This window comes from Nelumbo lutea, chromosome 8, assembly GCF_056320005.1.
Source record: "Nelumbo lutea isolate HS-2025 chromosome 8, American lotus-T2T, whole genome shotgun sequence".
NCBI lineage: Eukaryota > Viridiplantae > Streptophyta > Magnoliopsida > Proteales > Nelumbonaceae > Nelumbo > Nelumbo lutea.
Window position 1 is genome coordinate 13,494,568 of NC_142691.1, and position 21,763 is coordinate 13,516,330.

At 39.0% G+C, this 21,763-nt stretch overlaps 2 protein-coding genes and 1 pseudogene across 6 annotated transcripts; all 3 read left to right on the forward strand.

Annotated features, from left to right (window-relative positions):
• The first annotated feature begins 663 nt into the window (after window positions 1–663).
• Window positions 664–6,861, forward strand: LOC148842827 (uncharacterized). 2 transcript variants are annotated; one of them, XM_088960007.1, is made up of 7 exons: window positions 664–1,473; window positions 1,986–2,296; window positions 2,660–3,397; window positions 4,283–4,411; window positions 4,928–5,131; window positions 5,311–5,511; window positions 6,574–6,861. In XM_088960007.1, exons 1-7 carry the CDS (start codon window positions 1,209–1,211, stop codon window positions 6,814–6,816), a joined length of 2,091 nt encoding a protein of 696 aa, XP_088816133.1. In that variant the 5' UTR covers window positions 664–1,208; the 3' UTR covers window positions 6,817–6,861. The 2 variants fall into 2 exon arrangements, with proteins under 2 accessions (XP_088816133.1, XP_088816134.1); XM_088960008.1 differs by lacking the exon at window positions 6,574–6,861 and adding an exon at window positions 5,990–6,478.
• Window positions 6,862–8,027: 1,166 nt separating this feature from the next.
• LOC148842828 (uncharacterized) lies at window positions 8,028–11,615 on the forward strand (annotated as a pseudogene). The gene is made up of 8 exons (XR_016103303.1): window positions 8,028–8,506; window positions 9,838–9,975; window positions 10,107–10,175; window positions 10,277–10,348; window positions 10,599–10,684; window positions 10,780–10,911; window positions 11,070–11,275; window positions 11,477–11,615. The product of XR_016103303.1 is annotated as an uncharacterized LOC148842828 (transcript).
• A 1,263-nt stretch (window positions 11,616–12,878) lies between these two features.
• Window positions 12,879–20,558, forward strand: LOC148842829 (uncharacterized). 3 transcript variants are annotated; one of them, XM_088958008.1, is made up of 4 exons: window positions 12,879–13,245; window positions 13,371–13,538; window positions 16,218–16,334; window positions 20,203–20,558. In XM_088958008.1, exons 2-4 carry the CDS (start codon window positions 13,385–13,387, stop codon window positions 20,418–20,420), a joined length of 489 nt encoding a protein of 162 aa, XP_088814134.1. In that variant the 5' UTR covers window positions 12,879–13,245; window positions 13,371–13,384; the 3' UTR covers window positions 20,421–20,558. The 3 variants fall into 3 exon arrangements, with proteins under 3 accessions (XP_088814134.1, XP_088814135.1, XP_088814133.1); XM_088958009.1 differs by having other exon boundaries at window positions 12,970–13,263; XM_088958007.1 differs by having other exon boundaries at window positions 12,970–13,250.
• The last annotated feature ends 1,205 nt before the right edge of the window (window positions 20,559–21,763 follow it).

A 21,763-nucleotide genomic window follows, 5' to 3' on the forward strand; every position in this document is an offset into this window, starting at 1 on the left:
TACATGTCCGTCAAAATCTTGCGACGGAAGCATGTGACAGACATACCGACTTACCGAGTTACCGACTACCGAAACGACCGTCAGATCGTTAGGAAACCCCCGTACGATACAGTAGCAAATAATTATCTGACCGTTAAAAAGGCTTCCCGCCTTCCGCCTTCGATTTCTTTCTCAGGCACGTTGGAGCATTGGAGGGTCGTAGAGTGTCGCCACGTGTTAATACTGACAAGTCAGACTCGTGAGCCCCACATGGTCAGCGCAGAACAGATTCGACGTGAACCCTTCGTATTTTTTAGATTTTTGGTCCCGACCACGATCTCATCTCCCACCCCCACCCTATCCAACGGTCACGTTCTCGGGAAGTACCCCGCCGATGAAATTACCCAATCCCCCCCTTCCCAAAAAGAAAATTGGGGCAGATTTCCGCCCATGAAAATAACAGTAACGAAACGACCGTCTTCTTATTCATCTAATTTACTCTACTTTCCTCATTTTTCTTATATTCAATGTGATGTCCTTTTCCAACTGGTAAAGGGCAAATCTCTCTTCCTGGAATTGTAAAGTACTCTAACTTTGTGGGGACACAAAGGCAATTTATATAAAGGGAAGGGCTCTGAAATGAAAAGCTGCCAGGTATATAACAGGTGTAGTGTAACTTTTAGTGGAGCCAGATTCATAAGATTTTCGTAAATTACACAGTTAAATAAACCAAGTAAATTTTCTTTTTTTCTTTTTCTTTTTTTTTAAATCAGGCGGAGAGAGAGAGAGAGAGAGAGAGAGAGAGAGAGAGAGAGGCATCCGATAATAAAACCAGTCTCCCGCAGTGCATCTCCTGTGACATTGTAGTTTAAAGAAGGAAGGAGAATAGGAAGCGAATCTCTCTCCTCTGGTTTGGTTTCTGTGATCTTTGAAACCCCAGCCGTTAGCGCCTTCAACGGATTCCTGTCGTCAAAGCATTATGCATTTTTAATTACTGTGCTAGCCTTAGTTGCCGAATAATGGACGGAAAGCCGCTGGAGAATGCAATTGCTTCTCTTACCATGTCGTTGGATAGGGTTTCATTACATTTTCCATCTTTAGACCTTTCGCAACGCAACTTGATCGATGACCTTAGAGACTGGATTGTTTGATCGACCGGAGGAAAAGATTCCGGGAAGAAAAATTACATTTTTTTCCGTTTCCGGCGGCGTTCGACGGAGACTCTAGCCATGGCTGCAGGAAAAGGAAATCTGGAGAGGATTAGGAGGGCTATTCGGACGGTTTTCTTCATGTTGACAATGGTAGCATCGCTTCTGGTTTTGTCAGCACCTCTACTCGTCGCAGTCGGAGACATTTTAGTGCCGTTTGTATTGGTTTCGAGTTTTACATGTGTGAGATGCTATAGCCTCAAAGAGCATTTGCAGAGATATGGCTTCAGAAGTTCTCTGGTGGACATTCCTCTTGTTTCCGTCATCAGATCTCTCGTCATAACTTGTATGATATTTCTCTTTGTTCATTTCGACAATTTTCCCTTTTTAATATGCTATCTTTCATCGACGATTGGAGAATGTTGCTGGTTTCTCTATACATACACCAGAAATCCCACGCTCCTAATGCATTACCCTAGAAACATCCCTGACCGTGTATAGTGTTTTTCAATGTCCTTTTTTTTTCCTCTGGTTTGAAAAACTGGCTAAAATTTTCCCTTTCGGGGGAAATAAGTCTTCATATATATATATATTTTTTTAATTCAATTTTTGGAAAAAAATGGATTATGAGCCGGGTTTAATGATAAAGAGAGTGTTTCTGGTTGATTTCGGAGTAATTGAACAATGGAAATGTGAACATGGCTGGCTTTTTGAATAAATTGAATGCATGATTTGGATGATTATTTGAAAAGATGATTGGCAATAGCACCAGTTTTGAGAACAAATTGGATTAATTGATGGTTAATGATTTTTTTTATACAAATGCTTATCTTGGCTTAAATTTACTTTTCTTGTCAGGTGTTTATTCAATGTGTGATGGCCTTGGGCTCTCACACGGGCCTTATCTTGGAACTGTCACGCTCTGTTCCTTTATTTCCATTCTTGTTCTATCAGTGAAGGCATGTACTTTTACTGTAAATTCGGAAATCGAGGCAGAAGCTTCATCATCTTCTCTGGCAAGGCAGAAGCTCCATTTGAAGAAGTCTTGGGGGATGCCCGTTTTGTTCCTCTCTTCACTAGTCTTTGCACTTGGGCATATCGTGGTGGCTTACAGAACTAGCTGCAGAGCGAGGAGGAAGCTCCTCTTCCACAGAGTTGACCCAGAAGCAGTAAGATTATTAGTGTTCTTTTTCTCATTGCCTATATATATCTCATCATTTCCGACGTGTTTCTTTGCATTGACTTCCTTTTGGTTTTTCAAATCCAGGACCTTTATCCATTTCCAGATTTCTTTCGGTCCAAGTACAATAAGACAACGTTATTAAATGCATAAATTGATTCTCTTAAGTCTTAACCCAGTTTTTGCCTACCCTTGACCAAATTTGAAACATAAAGTTTTTTCTTGGCCATTATATAAAGACAGATCTTAAAGCCTTCTTTCTTTGCATTTCACCAAATTCTTCTAAAGAATTAACCTACACAGCATTTAGATTTTGGATTGGTCATCTTACAAGCATTCTATTAAATCACAGGTTCTATCATGCAAAAGTGTGTTCTCTGGTTACCAGAAGGTCCCACGATCTCCTACACCCTCTTCAGGAAAGACCCCAAAGAGTGACAGTGAAACATGGCAAAAACCTTTAGCTATAGCTCGCTATGAAGGAGAGCTCCCAGTCAGATTACTTGCAGAAATTGATAGCTTATTTATAGCCTGCCAAGGCCTCACTCTTCATTACAAACTCAGCTTCTCTGAATCTCCTCGCTCTTTAGCCTCCAGGCCCTCCACTACCTTTCTCGATCCCAGTATCAATTGCACTTCACCAAGAATGACATCTGGAAGACTAAAGCTTGATCGATCACCTTTAACCATCCCATCTAAAATCCAGTACCATCTTCATAGGAGCATCAGTAACCAATTTCATGGTTCCTCTTTATATGACCCATTATTGGATAGTTGTGCAGTTTCACCTGCTTATGTGTCTAAAGATATCCCCATTTTGAGCCTAAATGATGGTGAGACTGAAACGTGTCTCTCCAACTCTGTGATTTCAGAAGGAGATGTAGAGGCATCTGGAAAATTTGGTATTGTTTTGGTCCATGGGTTTGGAGGAGGAGTTTTTTCATGGAGACATGTAATGAGAGTTCTGGCACATAAGGTTGGTTGCACGGTTGCAGCTTTTGATCGACCTGGTTGGGGATTAGCTTCTCGGCCACGGAGAAAGGATTGGGAAGAAAAGCAATTGCCTAATCCTTATAAGCTTGATACACAGGTAATTCCTCATTGATGAGCATTTTTATTTCTCTAAATTTTTGTGTGTTACTTGGGTACTAGAATTGGTGGGGAGTATTAGACAACTATCAGGAAAATGCTTCTGCAGCTTCCATAAAGTCTATCAAGAAATGTCTACTCTTTTGAAATTTAAAAGTAGTCCTAATCCATATACTCTGGTCAAACTAGAAGTTACTACAAGAAGCTTTGCAACTAAAGAACTAACTCGGCTTGCAAAATAAAATAAGATGGTTTGGTAGGAAAGTGCATAACTATTCTTGTTTAGGAAGTTAGACAAGGTTTGCATGCAAATTTTCATCTAATGCAAATGCAAATTAGTTAAAATGTTGCTTTCTAGATCATCTATGTTGATATTTTTCTACTCAATTTATCAGTTGAGAGGATTCAGAAACATCTATGGTCATCTATGGTTATATTTTGACAACTTTATTTATGAAAGGAATATTTGGTTTCTGTCTCCAACCTATCAGTGGAAAGAAATTCAAATTATAACAGTGAAGTTTGTTTTTGGGAGTTCTTGTACATGTTCATCATGAACTCGTTTCTTTTGTGATCAATTGAAATATTTAAAAAGCTTAATCTGGTGCTTTTCCTGTGAACATAAAAGATAGGAGATATAGGAAGTGAAGTCAAGCTCTTGAAACTGTCCCAATCCAGTACATTCATTCTTTCAAAGTAAGGAAATATAGGAAGTGACCTTACAAACTTAAGACACCATTTTAACAATAAAAATAGAAATGGAAATTATATCTGCTAGCTTCGACTGTTGAGACACACATTGTAGTTGTTTGGGTTGTAAGTAATTACCCCCCTCTCTCGGTTTCTTTACTACATGTGATTAATATGTCTTGTTCTGATGCATCAGGTTGACCTCCTCCTCTCTTTCTGTTCAGAGATGGGGTTCTCTTCTGTGGTACTTGTTGGGCATGATGATGGTGGTCTGCTTGCTTTGAAGGCTGTACAAAAAGTTAGGAAATCTACAAATTCTGCCCATGTGAGTAAACCTGCTAGATTTTCTTTCCCAACTAAACATCTTTTTGTTTACTGTCTTTAAACAAAAGGAATTCCTTCACCTGATAAGGATTTTTAAATTTACTCTCACAAGCACCCAAAATTGTGAAGTTTCAACTAAATCTTATCTTAATAAAAATAAAAAGAGGATTTTCTTCATTGTGACTGTAATTCTGAACTTCTATATAAATGGTTTATTCTTCTGCTTTAGAGTTTTGGAGAGCAAAACCTTATAATTTTGGAAAGCAAGTAGAAATGACCTTTACTTGAATGGTACAAGGTGCTGTGAGGTTGCCTATTGTCTTTCCATTGTATGGCCAGCATATTGTACTGGGTTTGTTGCTTGATACATTTTGATACGAACAACACAACTGGATCAGATTAAATTCTTAAATAATTGGATGTGCTATGAGTAATATCTATCAATGTAGCTAAATGTTTACATATCTTTCTCCATCCTTTCTTCAATTTGTTTAATTCTTCTTTCTCTGCATCTCAGGTAGAGATTAAGGGTGTTGTACTTCTCAGTGTCAGCCTGTCAAGAGAAGTTGTCCCTGCCTTTGCCAGAATCCTTCTTCGCACTTCCTTGGGGAAGAAGCACCTGGTCCGTCCTCTTTTGCGAACTGAGATTACTCAAGTGGTAAACAGACGTGCTTGGTATGATGCTGCAAAGCTTACAACTGAGGTTTTGAACCTCTATAAGGTAGTTTTATATGTTTGGCAATGCCAGAGTCTTCTTATATATGTAACATTTTTTTTTCTTTTCAATCAGGATAAATTGGTCACTACTCACTAGGTCTTCTTTATATACTGACAAAGTAAAAGATGCATTGTAAAAAATCCATTTAGCTTTCTCTGACTGTTTCTTTATGCATTCATCAGGCACCATTATGTGCGGAAGGTTGGGATGAAGCACTTTATGAGATATCTAAACTGTCATTTGAAACAGTCCTTTCATCAAACAGTGCTGCAGCATTGCTAAAAGCAGTTGAAGACCTGCCAGTTTTGGTTGTGGCAGGTGCAGAAGATTCCTTGGTCTCTCTAAAATGTTCTCAAGCTATAGCTTCGAAGTTTGTAAATTCTGTAAGTATTCTGTTTTAAATTAATCGCCCTTATCCTTATCATTAGTGGCTACTGTTACAATATGCTGCAATTTTCTAGCAAAGAAATTTAAGTTAGTGATCCCGGCCTTTGGGCTACTATTGCCAGTTTCTGTCAATGGCTTAACCCATCTTTAGTATCCATTCAAGCAGTTGGGCATGGATCACTCATGAAGTTCATGGCATGTCTAAGTAACGTGTGACCAAGATAATTGTTGCCGCTTTTTGTGGATTACATGTTTAGCATATGATTAACAGAAAGATATCTCCATAATGTATGCCCCAATGTTAGCATTGGCTATAGTTTTGTGTCCAGGGCAACATCTCCGTAATGTATCCCCCCATGTTGAGCATAGGCCACGGTTTTTTTACCATGTTTTTTTCTTGTATGGTTCTATTTTATATTCTAAAATTTGAAATCATATGATCATTTTTTATGACTGTGAATTGTATTGATGTAGAGACTAGTTGCAATATCTGGATGTGGCCACCTTCCACATGAGGAGTGCCCCAAGGCATTACTTGCAGCTCTATCACCATTTATAACCAGAATCTTGTCATCACAAGACCATCAGCAGAGCTTGCAAAAACAATAGCAATTTTTAACTTATTATTAGTGTGCGCAATAGTTATGCAAGTTTCTTTTTTTCTTTCATTATTATTTCTTTTCTATTTATATCAAGAGTAGAGCTAAACATCCACTCTCCTTTTGGGTATTTTTGAGATGTAGCTTGGAGCCAGGCCCTAGCTCTGGCCTCTAGGGTTTTTGAGCTCTCCCATGTATTCCTTTCTTTTCTTTTCTTTTTTTTTTTTTTTTCTGTGATGCTTGTTGAACAGTGATTCTAGTTTTCCACTAAGGGAGTGGAAAATGTCATATATTTGTATATTATTTAGAGTGATGATAATGAAAATTCTTCAGTTCAGATGATTGTTCCATATCAAATGAAAAAGCTATTCTCTTTACTCAGTTGAGCTATTATTACATCATTTTATTTGACCTGTTTATCTAAATATTTGCACTGGAATCATATTCTCATCTGTTCAGATTCCCAACCTGTGGTCCAGGCCCTGCAGTCTTCTAATCTCATGCTCCCTTGGCAATCGATGTATTTGTGCCACAAAACAAAACTTCTGCTGCAGAAATTTACCGTCTTTTTGTTATGTAAATAGGGGTGTAAATATTCAAGCTCATGCTATAGCTCAATTTGCCAAAGGATGTCAGGGTGTGTGGATATGTGGATGGATAGTATACCTGATTGGCTTCCTCTTGTATCTCAGACTCTTTTAATGGCTTTATAATATAGTTTTTTTGTTTGTCAAATAAAAAAAAAAACCCTGCCTATCTGAAAGTAAGAAAGATGAAAAAAAAGAACAGAAAATTGGTGGAAAGGTTAATAATGCTTAATGTGCTAGTACAACACACATCAGTGAGAACTGAGACCTCGTAGGGCTGCTAGTCTTTCTGGCATCAGAGTGACAAACAGCCACACAGACAGAGATGTACGTAACTGTAAAGTGTAAACTCTCTTCACTACTGTTGCATGTTTGGTGGGTCAAAACCAATAGCTTGCAGTAATTGGCTTCTTCCACTCACATTGTTTAATGTATTTCTCTACATTCCTTTTCTTTCCCCTGTGTTTCTTTTAAGCTTGAAAGGGAAAAAATCACTAAGAAATGCTGGGAGTACAATGCAAGAAAAACAGTCAGCAAGAAGGTTGAAAACAATTGACTCAATCTAAACAAGAAAAAGAGAAAAATACTCCACCTAGAAACATGTCAAAACTGCTAAAACGAAAGGAATAGCACTGATGAGCACCAAGAGTGAAACGTTCTTGAGACCTTTGCACACGATATATGAAATTGAAGACATCAAAAAGTTGTATGCATCCTCCAGTAAATACAGACATGGATTTGCTAGAGCGTTGGTGCCATGGTGTGTGACCAAGCCACATGGAACCCACATTAAATGTGGGCTCATCTGACATGTTAATTCGTGATTGATTGTGCAGTCGGTTTCACACGTGTTTATAACAGATCCATTCCAAATTCCAAATAGAGAATACCATTGGACCCCGGCAAACAAGACTCTCCCAAACCCAAATAGAGAAGTCTGAAATGCCAAAGCAGACCCTTACATTTGGCTTATTGGCCATCTCAAACTCAACCTTTAAAGTAGAAGCAGAGGTAGGAAATAGTGATGTGACACATCTTTTAGTTAATGTGATTTTCATCCGAACGTTTTTGTTTATTATCTTTATCAAAATAATTAAAAATAAAAACAATAAAAAAACATCTTAACTGATACATGTGTCACACAGCTATTACTTACTCCCTCATTATAATTACCTAAGGTGCATACATCCGGACCCATCACATGCGTTAGGACTTAGGAATATGTCCCCATCCCCATATTCACGAGCATTCGAACCCGTGTAAGAACTGCTTAAATTATACCGTGACGCTAGCATTTCTAGCTCTTCGTCTATTTATAACCTTTTCCCTCTCCTGAAAAACAAGCCCATACACGTACTCCGACCAAATTCCAAATTCCAATGGTTACAAATCCGTCCAGCCATTTTTTCCGGATAAGTTTGTGTTTGAATCCCGGGACCCGGCAAATAACCACCCTAAACCAGAAACCCACCTGGATTTCTCATTCACCATCCAAGCTTTCTGGGAAACCAAAACTAACAAAAGTTGAAACTGAGCCAAAAGTCAAGTGGGCTGTTAGACTAAGCTCATCAGAACCAAGCCTCCAACCAAATTTAACGGTTGAAGGGAATCTGCTACTGGATTTCGTGAAGGAGGATTTCCTGCGTATCTTTGATGGTCAAGAGCTTGCTCAAACGGTGTACGACGAGTGCATCAGATACTGAGATCCGGTCACCAAACACGACACTCTGGGTAGTTTTCTTTTCAATCTGGTGCTTTTGAAGACGGTTTTCCGATCGGAGCTTCAGTTGCATGACATCAAACAAGTACTCCCTCTCTTGTTACTGATTTGATTTCACATTTCTGTACAAGACGACGTCAAATTTTAGTGTTTTTTAAGTTTACACTAACTAGACATTGAATTGTTGAGTCGTTATGCTGCTGAGTCCTTTCTATACATAGAAGATGACGACCGCCGACTGCTAAAGATCTCCTCCCTCCTAATAATCAATCCATGTACATGGATGATGGACCGATCCCACTAAAATTCATATGTTGCACCAAAGTACGTATACGACTTGTTTTGGCCGGAGACTATGCGTTGGAATTGTATATAGTGAAAACCAGGACCAACTCTTACATGGGCCCCCGTAAATTGGGGCTAAAGCCTCATCTGGGCAACGCAGGCCTGGCCTTAATTAGTAAAATCTATATATATACAGTTCATGTATATTTGGCCCAAGCCCATGCAGGCTAAACTACATGCTATGTGGTTGAGGCATTTGTCAGCAAAAAGAATTTCATGCCCTCAGTGATCTTATACGCTGATCTCTCTTAAGGTTGTTTGATCTTGAAATCCAGTTGCACAATGTGAAACAAGTCAGAGTTCATTTCCTTCATGTGATGAACATTGTAAATAGCCTCTTTACAATCTTTGTGGTCAGCTTTCAACTTTTAATTTTCTTCCCTGTTTTGAGATTGTTTTTAGGGGTGTATTCGAGCCGAATTGAATCAAGTTTTGGGGGGTTTGAGCTCGAGCTCGACTTAAAAACTCGGAACTTGAAACTCGAATTGAATTCAATCGAGTTTTGAGATTCATACTTAAATTTGACTCAAGTTGAATTGAGTTTTGAATTTCATACTCGAACTCGATCAACTCAATAGAGTCCACATCTCCGCCCCATAACACATCCCCGCCGTGATTTGAGAATACAATACACGGCGGAAATGTGCTATGGGGCGTTGTGAAACAATCACATGCTACTGAGCCAGGTATTACGAAGCCTGAATTCGACTCCACTGACTACTTGACTAGAATCAAGCTCAACTCAACTCAATAATCTTTGGGCCAAGTTCAAGTACTTAATGAGCCAAGCCCGAGTTGGCTTAGCCAGCTTAGTAAAACCTTCATCTAGTATTGTAGCTTAGTAAAACCAAATCATCTAAATAAATTATTCATATGGTTGAATATCTTACCCTATCCTTGTTGGAAATCATGAAACCAGGGTTGGGTTTGTTTCGATGTAGAAGAAGCATAATGTGTTTTTTGTAAACGGCCAAAATTATAGCGCTCTCTCTTTCTCTCTCTCTCTCTCTCTCGGTGGGCCAAGGGGGGAGGTGATTGCTGTTTTCTGTTATTATTGATTTAATGGTACAGACAGGACCTTATGAGATAAGGACAAGATGGACTGCAATAATGAGATTCATCCTTTTGCCTTGGAAACCAGAGTTGGTCGTCACAGCGACATCTATAATGGGTATCGGTCCACAAACCAAAAGGTTTTGCAGCCACGTGGTAAGCTGTTCTTTTCTTTCCCAATTAAACACAAGGGAGAAAACAAGGCTACAAAAGCATTGCAGCGTGTATTTTGCTTCTGTACCCTTTATGGGCCACTAATTTCTCAGAGGTGCCCTTTCTATTTGTAGGATCTTTGGGACTCTATACAGAAAAATGATTATTTTTCTCTAGAAGCTTTGTTGGATATAATACAACAGGTACACAGTATTTCATAACAAGTTTGATCAATCTGTTTAACTTTAATTAGTGGGTGAACTCTTCTTCTATGCTTTCCACTGTAGTTTGTATTTCTTTGCAGATGAAAATGTACAGGACTCCAAACCTTGAACTACCAAATTATAAAATACTTAAAAGAACTGCAAATTATGAGGTAATCTTTCTTCGTCCACTGTATTCTGTTTTAACCCCAAATCCATTCAATTGTTGCTTTGCCTCAATTTGGAAAGAGCACAAATACAAATGCATACAAAATATTAGGTTTTGTACTCCACATATTTGTATCTGTACTCCTTTCAAACTGAGCCTTAGGAAGATTGTCCACCTGTTCAAATTTTCCCAGTTGTAGCAGTCCAGTATTCTGCTTTCACTATACCTGAGGACAAGTTGTTGTGGTAGTATAGGTGCGAGAGTACTACTCTCCATTTGTTGTGGTAGAAGCATATAAGGACAAGTTGTCAGGATGATCTGGTTTTAATGATATTGCTGGGTATGTTTTTCCACTGTTCTATTTACTGTTCAGAGATCTTTATGCTGTTTTGGCTAAGCTAGAATTTATGAGAGTCATCAATGTTATCTGTCTAGGTATGTATTTGGAAAAGAGTCCTCAATGGAACAGAGCCCATTGACTACCCCTGTCCTCAATCGGGCGATTGATGCTGATTTGTCTGAGGTATCCATTCAAATAGTTCTACCACTAAAGAAATATTTGAGCAGGTAATGAATTTATATCCCATGTGGTTCATAACTAATATAAATTGTTTATAAAAGAAGAAATATTTGATTAGCAAATAGATCTTGCAAGGTGGAAGGAGGATTAAATTGGCCCTTTGTTGATATGGAATTTCCTTTTCTCATAATGAGCAATTTCCCAGATCCCACTCAAGAATCAATTAGCTTAAAAAAGGTGGAAGGAGGCATTGCTGCAGTACTGAAGTTCAGTGGAAAACCCACTGAAGACATTGTTAATGAGAAAGAGAAAGCACTCCGCTCTGAACTTCTTAGTGATGGTCTTCGACCTAAAGAGGGTTGTTTGCTTGCTTGCTATAATGATCCTGGTCAGACATGGAGCTTCATAATGGTACACCATTTTAGTTTCTACTTTATGTAGTTGAACTGAAAATTACTGATTTTCTTCTATTCTGTTCTGCACAACCAAGTTTTTGAATGTGCATCAATATTTTGAACTTAAATAGTTGCAGTGGTTCACTTTCCTTTCACTTAGTCATCCATTTCCTGAGATTGTTCTCTGCCTTTGTTCTGTACATGTATTGCATTGAAGATAAATGAGGTTCTGATATGGCTTGAAGAGTACACATTGCAATAAGGGCAAGGCTCCGACTAATGCGAGGGCTGGGAAGAAACAGATGTATGCAACCTTACCCCTGCACATACAAAGAGGCTGTTTTCAAAATTTAAATCCCGTTAACCAAGGTGCAATAGAACAACCAAACCGTTGCACCAAGGTCCACCCTCAAGAATTCACATTGCAATAGTGAATTTTAATTAAATTAGGGCACATTCTCTGTACAGGATTTCCTGTTGATTTGTTTTAGGAGCTCCTGATAATGCAAGCTGAAAAGGAAAATGTAGGCATGCTTCGGTTGCACCAGTTCCAGTGTAAAGACGTAAATCTATTGAATTTTTGGTAGTGATTGTGGTTATTTCAACATTTCTTCCCCTTGCTTAAGATTCTCCTTCATTGTTTTAATTGAAAAAAAAAAAAAAGCTCTCTCTCTCTCGATACTCTCTTGACTGCACCTAAAATGAAGGAAAATGAACATTTAAGAGGAGTGCAGAAAATGAACATTTGTCAACAAGTGGGTATTGCTTTTATACAAACAAAAGAGGTAATAAGGTTCAGTTTGGGAGGAGTGCAAATACAAATATGAATATAGGTGCAAATATAAGGTTTGGAAATAACTGTAGATATTTATATTTGCACTCTTCCCAACCCAATTTTGAGCGATTATTCTAATAATTAATTTTTATTCAGTCTGACTTAAAAAATTATGTTTTTATTTTAAAACAAAACAATAAAATTTTGAAATATTTATTCGTGTATCTACTCTCATTTACATGACTGCAAGTGGTGTCCATTTGTCCAGTCATATATAATTTAGATCAATGTGGATAAATCCAATCTTATCTGACTTTACTATGAATCTATTAGTAAAACTGGTCTGAATATATATACCGATTAATTTACTAGAGTCATGGATTAATGTGAACTGTTCGATTAAACTCTATTCAATTATATTTTTATTTTTTATTCAATTTATTAAAAATAATTAATAAGTAGAAAGGCATATTCTTTAATTGACAATAGGGCATTACACATTGATTTAGCATTTGTTTTATTCTATGGGTGTTTCATGATAGGCATTTACCAAAATTTCGTCATGTCATCATTAAATCAGAATTCTTTCTATTATATTCATTTACACACATTGATATTCACAAAAGTGGGTTTTGATTTATGTGTGCATAAAATGTTAGGGGAAGGAGGAAGTTTCATTTTAATACTTCCCCCAACGATTAAGTGTATGAAATGCCTAATGGTGCCTAATTGTCCATAAATAATTTGTCAAGTAATTTTCTCAGTTTTGAATACAAATCAAATACAAACATTTATTTATTAAACTGAATCTATACCAAACAAGATCGACTTTGACAAGGGCAAACTTATGCTCACATCATCCCCAACAGCTTCTTGCAACCTTGTATGGGAATATCTCTCCATGAAATAAAACACATGAGTAGGGAGATACTCTCAATGCAAAGCTGTGAAGGCTGACAGAAGCCGAACTCATACCAAACACATACTTATAGTATCCGAATCCGATCTGATTTTAAACCCGATGGATAAATTTTGAATTCAATATTGGCCTATTGGGTAAAGCCAGTATTTGCGATTCCACCCGATCCGTTTGCTGCCCTACTCTCAAAGTCCCAACTTCTAATTTCAAGCAACCGAGCTGACTGGTGAAAACTGAAAACTGAAAAAACTCTACGTCTCCCTCAACACTTGCACTCTCTCACGAAACAGAGGTGAGGTGAGAGTTCTCGGTATGCATCGCTAGATTTATTTTTTCTTTTTTGTTCCTCATTTCTTAGGGGCTTTATTTTTATTCTACTTGCTTTTCTTCTGCTGGTTTTACTTATTTTTTATTCAGATAAGTAAGGAAAAATGGGAGCTCGTCATGAGGTTCTGATCTCATTGGACGGAGTGAGAGACAAGAACCTGATGCAGCTGAAGAAGCTTAACACGGCTCTCTTCCCTGTTCGTTACAATGACAAATATTACGCGGATGCCCTTGCTTCTGGCGAATTTACAAAGTTAGGTATGAAATACTGTTATGGATTTTTGTTTTCTTTCCTTTTCCCATTTTGTTTTCCTATACCGACAGTGATAATATATGTAGCTAAAATTTTATCGTTTAGTGTACTTTGCTTGTTGGGTTCTAAATTATAGTGTCTGTGTTTTGTACATTTGGAGGATCTGAGTTTGTATCGAGCCATTAATGGATGTCCTATTGTCCTCTGTCCTGGTGAAACGATGATGGGGTAATGCCCTTTATATCTTTTAATTGTTTTTCCTACTGAATCAGTCATGTTAGCTGAGTAAGATGTCGCAGCATACATGAATTGTGTAGCACTTAACTTATATAATCATCTAACGAACTAGGATTTTTAATAAGTTAGAAGATGATCTTTATTATATTATTCAGTAATTGTGGAATTGCATAGCATTTAGTTGTTCAATATTTTGATTTTATGCAATCTAGGATGTAATTCCCTTTTTAATATGTAGGGGATGTGTTGCTTTTGGAACCCTTTCAATAAATTCAAAGTGAATTGAGAGGTCTAATGCTCTGTTCTAGCTAAGGGAGGCTTATCTTACTTTCATGATCAGTAGATGGGGTTAGATAAACTGAGTGACTGGACCAATTAATACAGAAAGAGACCATGGCCTCGAAAAAAGAATAATGTATGCTTACTTAGCGGAGTAATAGGCATGTAGTCAAGTTGGTTATTTTTCTGAATTATGGCCAAGGTTGAGATTTCAGAAGGACCCAACAATTTGAAATGATTTCCTGAATTTCCACTTGCAAGTTTAAGCATTTGCCTAGAACAAAAAGAATCATTTTGCTGAGGTGGACAACTAATTCTCTTAATTTAATGAATTGAAATTTACTAAATAATCCCAAACGGAAATTTCTATGGAACATTTAAGAAGGAGCTCTAGAATCCTACCTTAGAGGTTTGACCCCCTTAAATGACAATTTTCATGCTTATGAGACCACAATATTGAGGACCAGAAGGCTTTTGCAGATTTTACAAATCTATCAGCTCTTGATGCTTCTAAACTCTGTGGAACAAGGGATAAACAGTGCCTTTAGTTATCATGATTTACAGTGAGATTATTCTAAAAAGAAGGTAAGCATTGGATGATGGTTATATCTAGAAATGAAGCTTAAGTGCTTATTGTTTGCTTGGTGGAACTATCTGCTTTGCATTTCCAAATGAAATGGAACTTGAAGTGGATACCTTAGTACAGAAAGATATCTATTAAAAAAATTACTACAGTATTGGAAGGTTGGTACTGTACCTGGAAATAGTGGAAATGCTTTTTTTTTATATTCTTGGTACTTTCTTCTGACTTCCATTCTCCTTTTCTCAATTTTGTTTCCTCTGACCCATCCTTTTGGTGTCCCCACAAAACGCAATTTGTTTAGGCCTGCACCCCCTTAAATATATATTTTTTTTTCTGGAAAGAATACACATAAAGGTCAGTACTAATGATTACTCTCCAAAGCAGAAAACCAATATGGCTCCTATTGTGTGCTTTCTTTGCAGGGATAGTAGTTAGACTATAATCATTTATTTTTGTCTTGTTCCCAAACATCTAAAATTTGGGAGCCTTCTTTTTTTATCTTCTGGTTGTTGATTTGGAGCCATTTTCTCTCTTGTTTTTTCACACCCGTAGGTCTCGACCTGATGAGATTCCTAGGCTACTTGAGATGCCTTTTTTCCTCACATTCCGATTAAAAGGGAAAAGAGGAAAAGATCATATGGACATGATTGAAGATTCCACTGCTTTGGTTGAGAACGAAGCAATACTACAATTTTCTAAGATGAGAATCAGCCTTTGGAGACCCTCATTATCCTTATCAGTATTGGGGTGACTAACTACATCTGTGCCAAAGAAGAGTATAAAGATTTCTTTGTTGTGGATGTAGTTTGGGATTGTCCCATGTGGCCTCCTGATTGCCCTTGCATCATCATTCTCTTAGATATAATCACAGAGGTGGAGGTAGATTCATAGGTGCACATGTGGATGGGGGATGGTCAAGAGGGTGTTTAGATGCTATCAGGAAGGCTATATCTTTGGATTCAATAGCAAACATTTCTGGATCATGTAATCTGCCAATTCATTGGCTGAAAGGCTGGTTAGGAATGGAATGGACAGGAGAGAACTTTTTTAGGGGTGCAAGTCTGCTGGGCAGAGATTGTCTTCTTGTCCCAATAACTATTGTACTGTGTGTTGACTTGAGGTTTTTGGCCTTGTTAATCTTGTTCTGATGGTCTTGTTTGCCCTCTGTTTATCTCTTCTTTCGATATTTAATAAGGTTCTATTGTTTTCTCCCCAATGAGCCTTTTTTTTGTATATCTATACATTATCATTTCATACCTTAATCAAATGCTTTGATTAAAAGGGCAGCCCAGTGCACAAGCCTCCTGCCAATGCAATGTGGTGGTCTGGGGAGGGACAGACATATGCAGCCTTACTGCTGCACATGCACAGTTGCACACTGTTTCCAAGATTTGATCCCTAGTCACCCAGGTCACAATGGAGCAACCCAACCATTGTGCCAAGGCCTACCCTCTTAATCAAATACTTTGATTGTTCACCAAAAAATATTGCTTTGGTAATTTTTTTTTTATGTATTTATAGTTTTTTACGAACATGTAGTACATCAATAGTGCAGTTCCTCAAAAATAATTTCCCTTGTGTGCAGCATACTACAGTGACATTTGTGTTGGTTCAATTGCCTGCCGTCTTGAGAAGGAAGGAGGCATTTGCATTTATATCATGACATTGGGTGTTTTGGCCCCATATCGTGGCCTGGGGATTGGTCAGTATACAACATATCTTCATCAACTCTGTACTTATTGCTAACAACATGATCATGGCTTTCATTATTGTTAGTTTTTGGAGTTACATATATTCTAGTTAAAATTTCCTAAGACTCATCAAAATTGTCTTGATCCAATTGGATTTTGTGTTCTCATTGTCAGACATTTTAGATAAAACTTGATCCTATCTATCAGAACACTGGATTTGACTCAACTTGGCTGGATTTGTGAAGTCTGTTTTACATGTTGGGTTATCCCTCAAGAGTCTGTACCCGTAAGCTACCCCATCCTTATGCTGGCATTAGTTTACTCAACTTTGTCAAACCTGCAAAATAATTCCAAGAACCAAGAATCAAACAATCAGATTACTTTTGCTTACCTCCCCCCCCCTGATGTGGACGCGTATTGGGAGCAGCAGCAGCAATGATCCGGTGTTCTCATCCTATCTAATTCGGCAACAACAGTCTTATCCATTCAGCAGATTAAATTAGACTATCTTGTTATCTTATCTTATTAAGTTACTAGATTATCTTATCTTATTAGATTAGGATTAAGAGAGACTTATCTTATTAGATTAGGATTAAGAGAGACTTATCTTATCTTATCAGTCTTATCTTATCAAGATAGAGTTGGAGGTCTCCCTATTCAGCAAGGAGTCTCCCTAACAGCAGGACTCTTGTAATCTCCTATTTAAGGAGCCACCATTATTGAATAAAGGCATCCAAGAATTTCAGTCAAGAGAAGAGTTGAGGAGAGTTAGGGTGATCTCTTGGACAAATCACCCCTTAGGTCGCCACGATAGGGTTTGCACGCAAAGGGAGGGGCAAGGGGAAGCTAGAGGTTCTCCCCATGGACCGACCCGTGACGAGATCCTACGCCCGGGCCCATAACATTTTGGTATCAGAGCCAATCGTCATGGGCGATATGGAGCAGTTGTCATCTAGGATCCATGAATTGGAGCACCGGTTTGTGGAAAACCACACAGAAATACGAGAAGTCAAGGATGATGTCCGGGAGCTTCGTCGCTTGCTAGAGTCATATTTCTCCAATAGGGAGAGGAGCCCCGAAGGGACGACAACCACCAACAGTCGCCGACCAGATTTGGCGGAATCAACTGCCGAACGACAGATCTTCGCCCCAGCAATAGTAGTCATTCCCAAGTATAGTAGGCTTGAGTTCCCTTCGTACAGCGGCAACGGAGACCCACTTGGATGGCTATACCGTTGTGAACAATTCTTTCGCAATCAGCGTACGGAGGAAGGAGATAAGGTCAGTCTAGCCGCGTTCCATCTAACGGAGGAAGCACAACTCTGGTTCTACCGAGTGGAGCAGGAGGAACCAGAGCTCAGCTGGGACCAATTCAAGTCCCACTGCCTCCTCAGGTTCGGGCCCCCATTGACAAGCAACCCACTAGGTGAGTTAATCAACCACAAGCAAACAGGCACTGTGGCTGAATACCAACACCAATTTTAGACCCTTCTAGCCAAGGCCGCCTTGGTACGCCCATATCAGCAGGTGGATATGTTCACCGTTGGATTAGCTGAGCCCTTGAGGGTAGATGTGGAGATGCAACATCCTCCCAACCTGGTCACAACCATGAATATAGCTTGTGCCTTCGAACGCAAACTACAACTCAACCGAGGAACCTTCAATATGGGGCGGCCTCCATCAGCATGGGCATCCCCGGGACCACTCGGAATGGCTCCATATTCAGTAGCCAGCCAAGAACAGAAGCCACAAACGAGCAACAATTCCAGATCAGCATCCAGTGTGGGGAGCAACGCCGTTGCACCCCCTATTAAGCACTTGTCCAGGGCTGAGATGGCGGAACGCAGGGCGAGGGGACAATGTTTTAATTGCAATGAACTCTACTCAGCAGGGCACAAGTGCAAGAGACTTTTCTGCCTCCTGGTGAAACAAGAGGAAGATGAGGATGAACCCTCTTCATTGGAATCCGATCCAGGAGGACAAAGTCATTCCACCTATCTGGGATTCCTTTGACTGTGTTTCCAGACACCCATCCTAAATTTGAGCTTGAGGACAAGCTCGTAGTCCAAGAGGGGAGTAATGATGTGGACGCATATTGGGAGCAGCAGCAGCAATGATCCGGTGTTCTCATCCTATCCAATTCGGCAACAACAGTCTTATCCATTCAGCATATTAGATTAGACTATCTTGTTATCTTATCTTATTAAGTTAGTAGATTAGATTATCTTATCTTATTAGATTAGGATTAAGAGAGACTTATCTTATTAGATTAGGATTAAGAGAGACTTATCTTATCTTATCAGTCTTATCTTATCAAGATAGAGTTGGAGGTCTCCCTATTCAGCAAGGAGTCTCCCTAACAGCAGGACTCTTGTAATCTCCTATTTAAGGAGCCACTATTATTGAATAAAGGCATCTAAGAATTTCAGTCAAGAGAAGAGTTGAGGAGAATTAGGGTGATCTCTTGGACAAATCACCCCTTAGGTTGCCACGATAGGGTCTGCACGCAAAGGGAGGGGCAAGGGGAAGCTAGAGGTTCTCCCCGTGACGAGATCCTACGCCCGGGCCCATAACACCCCGCCCCCCGCCACCCCCCCCCCCCCAAAAAAAAAAAAAACAAAAAAGAAAAAAAAGAGAGAGAGCTTGTTAATTTTTCTGTTTTTGCTCTACTATCCATTTTAAATCCTTTTCTTTTCTATTCTATGCTGATTATACCCTGCTATAATTAGAATGGAACATCCAAGACACCCTGGCATTCTGAAACCCCAATACATCAGGCTTTCTTTTCCACTCTCACTGGACCATCAGCTAGGATGTTGGATAACCTGTTTAATGCATCAAAAATAGTGTTATCTTTCTAACTTGGTTCCAGACGAGTTATCTCTTTCAATGGGATGGATGTTGATTCTCTAAACCAGAGACTCTTTGGGCTCCAGACCGTTGTGGAATTTCTGCAGTTTAATGTGCTAAAGTTATTTTATGCAGTTATAAACATTTTAATCAATTCATACTCTCCAATGTCAAGGCTTCAAGTATGAGATCATTTAATAGTGAATATTCTTTTGTTGCCATGAGCTCTTTGAACAATTGAAGATTTTCCCTATTACTTTATTTGTGGACATTCAAAAGACAGGTTTTTTCCCGTAATGGCTCCATGTATTTCAGTGTAAAATGGGCTGAAATTTTTTCAGGCTGAAATACTTCAGCTATACTTTTGCCCCTTTGGAAACTTGGTTTTCCTTGCTATTTGCATGAAACCAACTTAGATTGGGTGGAAAACAAAGTTTTCCCCGTAAAAGGAGCAGAAATAATAGCTAAAGTATTTCAGTCTGAAAAGGTTTATGCTCATTTTATGGAGGGAGAAAACTCAGCAGAAAAACATTTTCTGGATGAGACAGATTAATTGGACAAACTCGTTGCTGAAAATATGCAGAACTTTTAAAGTAATTTTTTATTTCTCAAAATCAATTATTCTAGTTGAGCTTTCAGGTTTCCAAATACTCTTTTAAGAGCTGTCATAGAATATAGTTTGCTGGATTAGGAACTTTTCAATTGGAAAATTGATCATTCACACCTAGGATGTAAGTTTGTTTTGAAAACCGCTATATTGGATTGTTATGTCAATTCCAGAAGAGTTAAAATCCTAGCTATGCAGCATCAGTACATCCTAATATCCTATCAATGCATGAGATAAAATATCCCCACTTAGGCAGTTGAAACCTGAGGACAGCCTGTTGTCCCAAATCCCAAGTGCGCTTAAATAATTTGTCTTCTTTTTGGGTGGAAATTCATAATTTGTCCAGGAGAAAAGATTTTCCTATTTCTTTTCTGAGCAAGCTGAATTGGATTGACGGTTGATTGTTTCCACATTTTTTGCAGGCACCAAGTTGTTGAACCATGTTCTAGATCTGTGCTCTAAGCAAAAAATTGTGGAGGTCTACCTGCATGTGCAAACGAACAATGAAGACGCGATCAATTTCTATAAGAAATTTGGGTTTGAAATAACGGATACCATTCAAAACTACTACATGAACATTACTCCGCCTGACTGCTATGTTCTTACTAAGATCATCAGTCAACCTCAAACCAGAAAATAGTATTTACAACTTTGTTGTTTCCAAACAAGCAGTGTTTATTATTGCCTGCTTGGACTAAACCAGGAAACTAAAGGCTCAGTTGTTAAGGTTCTAAGAATGCTGAAATATGGAAATTTTAGTTTATATCTTTTATGTTAATCATTGTTTATATTTTTTCGTGAATTCCATACCAGTCTCTTTAATAACAGGACGAAGTTTTGTTGTTGACAGGAATTTGTTCTCGGTTCCAACTGTGAAACCATGTAAAGTAAGGCACTAAATGATAACATATGAAATTATGAATGCTTGTCGGTGTACCTGCACTTTTACTACGACAAACATATATTTGCTTTTTTTACTATATTTAGATTCAGATTTTTTAGTAGATCTGATGAGGGTAGATTTGGCCTTCCACTAACATTATGACACATGGCATCTTGGAACAATTAGGTGACACACAAGACCACCTAGGCGACAACTTGCCTTAGTCAAAATGATGGAGTCTTAGCTAGCGACTTAGCATTGTCGTCGACCTGGCGACCTGCCTTTGACGCCAACCTGGCGACCTGCCTCTGGTGCCGACCTGACAACCTGCCTCTGGCGCCAACCTGGCGACCTGCCTCTGGTGCCGACCTGGCAACCTGCCTCTGGTGCCAACCTGGCGACCTGCCTCTAGCACCGACTTGGCAACTTGCCCCTATTGCCGACTTGGCGACCTGTCTCTAGCGTCGACTTGGCAACCTGCTCCTATTGCCGACCTGACGACCTACGAGACGTGCTTGCCGTCAATTTCTGCATGCATCCCATCACTCCTGGGTCTTTCGGAAGTCAGTTCACACTGAATGTTTTGGGAAAAACCGAGTAAGGCGCAAATATTGGCCTACATGTATGACTACCTCCGAGGACTTTAGAACAGTTAGTAATGTCCTTCTGAAGATTCCGGACGTGCTGCGTGATGCTCACGCCAAACAATGTCTATATAAAGGCCTTACCTCCAACCCCAAGTGGGAGATGCGTAATTTATTTCTCACAACTCTCCAATTCCCTCACATTTGGTTGTCTTAAAACCTCTGATTCGCTAACTTAAGCATCGGAGTGTCCACCCCGAATAAAGCAATTCGGGCACTCTGACATTGTTTCTTTGCAAGTCACATCAGAGCCACCTTCCAGGTATGAACCATTCAGTTAGGCATCCAAGCCACATTCCAGGTATGGATTATTCAACCAGGCATCCGAGTCACCTGCCAGTCAGGAGTTGTCGAAATGTGCTTCATCAATTGGCGTCGTCTATAGAAAACGCTACAAAAGGCAATGTCCTCATCCAATTCTCTGAGCCTCAAGTAATAACATCTTCAAGCAACAAC

What these genes read in the sequence shown, in the direction of transcription:
- LOC148842827 (XM_088960007.1), top strand. Translation starts at nt 1,209, where the DNA reads ATGGCTGCAGGAAAAGGAAATCTGGAGAGGATTAGGAGGGCTATTCGG. An exon ending in ACAGAGTTGACCCAGAAGCA is followed by an intron (nt 2,297 to 2,659) that starts GTAAGATTATTA and finishes ATTAAATCACAG; the next exon opens with GTTCTATCATGCAAAAGTGT. An exon ending in AATCTACAAATTCTGCCCAT is followed by an intron (nt 4,412 to 4,927) that starts GTGAGTAAACCT and finishes TCTGCATCTCAG; the next exon opens with GTAGAGATTAAGGGTGTTGT.
- LOC148842829 (XM_088958008.1), top strand. Translation starts at nt 13,385, where the DNA reads ATGGGAGCTCGTCATGAGGTTCTGATCTCATTGGACGGAGTGAGAGAC. An exon ending in TGGCGAATTTACAAAGTTAG is followed by an intron (nt 13,539 to 16,217) that starts GTATGAAATACT and finishes CCTTGTGTGCAG; the next exon opens with CATACTACAGTGACATTTGT. An exon ending in ATATCGTGGCCTGGGGATTG is followed by an intron (nt 16,335 to 20,202) that starts GTCAGTATACAA and finishes CATTTTTTGCAG; the next exon opens with GCACCAAGTTGTTGAACCAT.